Source organism: Corvus brachyrhynchos, unplaced genomic scaffold (genome assembly GCF_000691975.1).
Source record: "Corvus brachyrhynchos isolate BGI_N302 unplaced genomic scaffold, ASM69197v1 scaffold671, whole genome shotgun sequence".
Lineage (NCBI taxonomy): Eukaryota > Metazoa > Chordata > Aves > Passeriformes > Corvidae > Corvus > Corvus brachyrhynchos.
In genome coordinates, this window is record NW_008236441.1 from 670,542 (window position 1) to 675,124 (window position 4,583).

Consider the following 4,583-nt stretch of genomic DNA (forward strand, 5'->3'; position numbering starts at 1 on the left):
TGTGTGGTTTGTCCCTGGATAGAATGAGCATGGTCTGGTTGCAGGCCCTGTCCAGAAGCTGGAAAAAGAAATCATTCAATAGCAGCAGAAAGAGCTCTTCATTTCTCTCAAATGCCACCTGTGATTGTTTTCCTCCCCTTCCTCTCTGCAGTACATGAAGATGATGGGTGTCAACGCCAGCAGCCATTTCATCGCCTGGTTCATCGAGTGTGCCAAAATGATTACTGTCACCTTCCTCATTGTTGTTCTAAAAGTGGGGGAGATCCTTCCCAAAACAGACACAGCGCTCCTGTTCCTGTACCTGATGGACTACAGCCTGTCCATCATAGCCATGAGCTACTTCATCAGCGTTTTCTTCAACAACACCAACATTGCGGCCTTGGTGGGCAGCCTCGTGTACATCCTCACCTTCTTCCCCTTCATCGTGCTGCTCGTCATCGAGAACCACTTGAGCTTCTCTGTCAAGAGCCTCCTGGTGAGTTCTGTTTCTCCATATTTCCAGGCATTGTGTGGAGGCAGGGACTTCAGTACACTCCAGCTCTTACTGCATCTCCTGTCCTAAATATACGGGCATTTGGCACCTTTCTGAATTCCATCAGTGGATGTTGACAGGCATGGTGGGAGAGTTGGCCAGGGCCTGTTTGAGGGACACCTGGAATTAGCTGTGTCCTGTGACTGAAGGCACTACTTGTGGAATTTGAGTGAGTTCCCACCTGCCAGCTGAATCACAGCAGTTTGAGCTATGTACTTTCCCCTTTGGAATTGCAAAGGAAAATGGGAAAATTCACCCACTGTGAAAAAACAGCCTGTCTCAGTAAGGGTTTTGGTAGCAGGGCTGGGTCTGCTTATTGCTGCCTCAGATCATCCTTTGGCTTCCTGCATCTCAAATTCCTACACATGGGAATAGATGTAAAGCCTTGTTTCTTACCAAGGGGCAGAGTAGGTAGGTGTTAGGTTCCAGAAGCCAGACTTGTTTTCTTTGAGTCACCAAATTCAGGAAATGACATCTGTGAATGCAAATGCTAAAATAATTAACCACATGGCTCCATGAGGTAATTCTCAAGCACTGTTGTATTTCAAAAGCCTGAAATAAAGCCCTGTATGAGGGAGGAAGATGCGTCCTGGGTGTGGAAGCAAAAGAAAGTCAAGCTCTAAGGAGACATTTCAGCCTCTCACCAGGTAGCATTTCCCATCACAGGCCTGGTCCAGTGCTCCTTGACTGCTGGGAAAAAAGCCAAACCAGACACTTATTTTTCTGGCTATTGGAATAAGCCAGTGATTGGTTGACTGACCTGACTTCTCTTTGAGACTAATTCATATGTTCCTTGTTTTCAATTTTGTTTATTCCCCAGAGTTTGTTGTCTCCAACTGCCTTCAGTTATGCAAGTCAGTACATTGCTCGCTACGAGGCACAGGGCATAGGTGAGTTTATTGCAGACAAAGCCAGGCTTTGAGCTCTCCTGGGGTGCCATTTCACTGGCTGAGATGGATTCTGATTGTATTTCTCAATTCCTCTCTTCAGGTCTGCAGTGGGACAACATGTACAAGTCCCCAATGATTGGAGACAACACTTCCTTTGGCTGGATGTGCTGGCTCATTCTGATAGACTCCTTCATTTACTTCATCCTGGGGTGGTACATAAGGAATGTTTTCCCAGGTAAGGATGCAAAGCATTGAGGGTGATGTTGTAGCATCTTTTTTGGAGAACAATGAACGCAGAGCTGGCTGATTCAGTGGCTCAGGCAGTGAGACAGTGCACACACTCTGTCCCAGACCAAAGGGAGCATGACTTTGTGGGTGTCTGAGCCTATTAATGGTACTGAGAGAGAGCAGTGCAAGGGAGAATTAGGGTTCCTCAGCCTATCACAAGGGTAGGTAGATCTCCTGAAGAAGCTGAAGCCAAGGACACAGGAGGGTGTGATTGCAGTCTGGTGGGCGAGTGAGAGCGGAGCATGTTAGCCTGCATTTGTCAGCTGAGTGATTTTGAGCTGTGTTACTTACATCATTTGGTTTCAAAAAGTAATTCCTGCCTTGGGCAAGAGCCAGTACATTTGTCTTTTGCTTTTCTTCCCCACCTAATGAAGCAGTCCACGGGCATACAGAAATCTACCCAGTGGAAAATGTAAAGTTCTTCTGCCCTCCAGCTATGGAGTTACTCGGAATAACAAACTAGTGAGTGCTTCCTATTGTGCCAATCAGAAAACTCCCTACCAAGTCCTGGTAGTACATAAGCATATCAAGAGATCTCTGCAAAGTTAATTTTTGCTATTCTGAGTGCACCCCAGCAGTGACACTTCCTGAGGAACAGATACCTGAACGAGACTCCTGTTCCTGCAGGTAGATACGGCATGGCTGCTCCCTGGTACTTCCCACTGCTTCCATCTTACTGGATCGAATACAACAGCTACCTGCCCTTCTGGGATGAGAAACAGAGAGGCCTGCTCTTCTCCAAGCTGATGTTAAGGAAAGAAGTCACCCTCCCCAATAAGATATGTATGTGGATACTAGATGGGGTAGCAATAATAACTTATATTTTGGGTAAACAAAGCCAAATTTGTAAAGGGGCACCATACACAGAAAACACCATTGATCCTTACTTTGAAGCACAGGAAAAATGGAAAACTGGTATTCACATGAATGGAGATTTGGCTCTTTAAATTATATTTATTCTTCCTATTTGTTGTGGAGAGTCAGAACTGATTTTCACATGCATATTCGTGTGTGTTGTAGTTGGGCAGCTACCTTCCATGCCTGTCTCTCTGTGTAGAAATACTTTTGTTTGGGCAAGCAGATACAGGTTTCCACTTGACAAAGGGCACGTGTGCTTCTTTGCTTATCTCTTTAAATGTTTAGCCAGTAAAATATTGAGATCACACACAAAAGCTGGCTGGTTCCACCTAACTGAACATAACTCAGTAGTTTTGCTGCACGTCCTCTAATTTTCTGTGCTTGTTTAGTATAAATAAAGGTAGGTGCTCTGAAACACCTAAATATGAGACCTTTTCAGAAGTGATTGATGCCTGTTGTCAGGAGTTATTAGAAGCTGCAGAAGTAAAAAGGAGAAATCCCAGAGAGCTCAAAATGATACAGATCCGGTGACATGTTCTCAACATTCCTAGCTGAAAGGCACCTGCCTTTGCTGCATTTTGGTTTTCTCTGGGATGAGATAAGTAGCACAACACCTGCTGCACTGCAGGAACTGTCCCTGACCCTTCTCTTTGGTGTCAAAGGTGCCCCCCACCCTCACGTGGAACCGGAGCCTACTGACCTCACCTTGGGAGTCTCCCTCCACGGCATAACAAAGGTTTATGGATCCAAAGCTGCAGTGGACAACCTCAGCCTCAACTTTTATGAAGGGAATATCACTTCCCTGCTGGGACACAATGGAGCTGGGAAAACTACAACCATGTGTGTATCCTTTAAAGCAGCTCTTTTTTATTGTGTGGGGTGTGATTGGGTGAGCAAGAGGGCAAGTGGGGCTGTGCAGCAGTGGGAGACTGAGGAAGGTGCTTCACTAGGCCAAATCCCTCATGTAAGTTTCATCTTGTTCAGGGGTGACTTCGGGAATTCTTTCATCTGTTAGAATTCTTTAGGCTCTAGAAAGTCCTTTTCTCCTTAGGAACATGCTTTTTAATCTGGTGAGATACCTGGGATACACAGCACAGCAACTGTTCAGGTGTTTTGTTCCATGGCCTGGGGTTAGGATGTTCTGGAAGCTGTGGGGAGCTCGTGCACACACCAAAGCTGAAGTGATACTCACAAGAAAACTTAATAAAGATAGACTTCAGCTGTACAGACTCATGTGTTGGCTGGGCTGGAGTGGCAGGGGATTAATGCATTGGCCTTTCAGCCTTGCTGTTTATAAATTATTATTTGACTTGTTAGATAACAGCACTAACACAGACCTGTAGAACTTGATTTCTCCACTGATATATATGTGCATATCTCTGAGAGCAACATTAAGCTGATAAATAGAAGCCTCAGAAGAGCCAAAACCAGTAAGACAGATGTGTGCTTCACCTCAGCTTATTATCAATTCACCTCATATTCTGTTTGCAAAGTGTAGCAAAGGTGGTATGCAGAAAAGTATAAAACCTTCTTGAAACTTAACACAGGCTTCAAATCCTGAGTAAGGTCACAAGTTACTGCTTTTTAATGATGGTTAAAAGTCCCAGGAGAGAGAAAAACTCGGTGAAGGTGGAGGGCGGTCTGAGATGCATCTTTTCCCTTGAGTCCCTGCAGAACAGCACCAAAAATGAGCTGTAATGTGCAAGTCATTATTCTGAGCAGAGGGAGTTTGACTCAGCTCTTGCTTGGTGGGTGATTATTTCCTTGAACTAGATGAAAGTGCTGCCCACTGTGAGGTGTCTCATCCAGAAGTCCTCTCCCATTTCTCATGAATAATGGCAGTGAAACCAGGTTTCCATGCTCTGCTGTGGTTAGTCAGATGAAGAGGTGGTTTTCAGTCTCAGCTGTGGTTACAATATGAGGCTGTCTGGGTGCTGCAGGCAAACCTCAAAGAATAAAGAGTAACTGCAGTATACGAATTCCCAGTAATTAAGCTGGAAGTCAAGGGCATTCCT

General features: G+C 45.2%; 1 protein-coding gene across 1 annotated transcript in view; it reads left to right on the forward strand.

Annotated features, from left to right (window-relative positions):
* The window catches only part of ABCA12 (ATP binding cassette subfamily A member 12), a 51,998-nt gene that overhangs the window by 17,615 nt on the left and 29,800 nt on the right, over nt 1-4,583 (forward strand). The window contains exons 16-20 of the mRNA XM_017747130.1: nt 152-475; nt 1,353-1,422; nt 1,523-1,657; nt 2,338-2,493; nt 3,231-3,408. Of these exons, the coding sequence (XP_017602619.1) occupies nt 152-475; nt 1,353-1,422; nt 1,523-1,657; nt 2,338-2,493; nt 3,231-3,408 (863 nt within the window). The remainder of the gene's footprint in view (nt 1-151; nt 476-1,352; nt 1,423-1,522; nt 1,658-2,337; nt 2,494-3,230; nt 3,409-4,583) is intronic.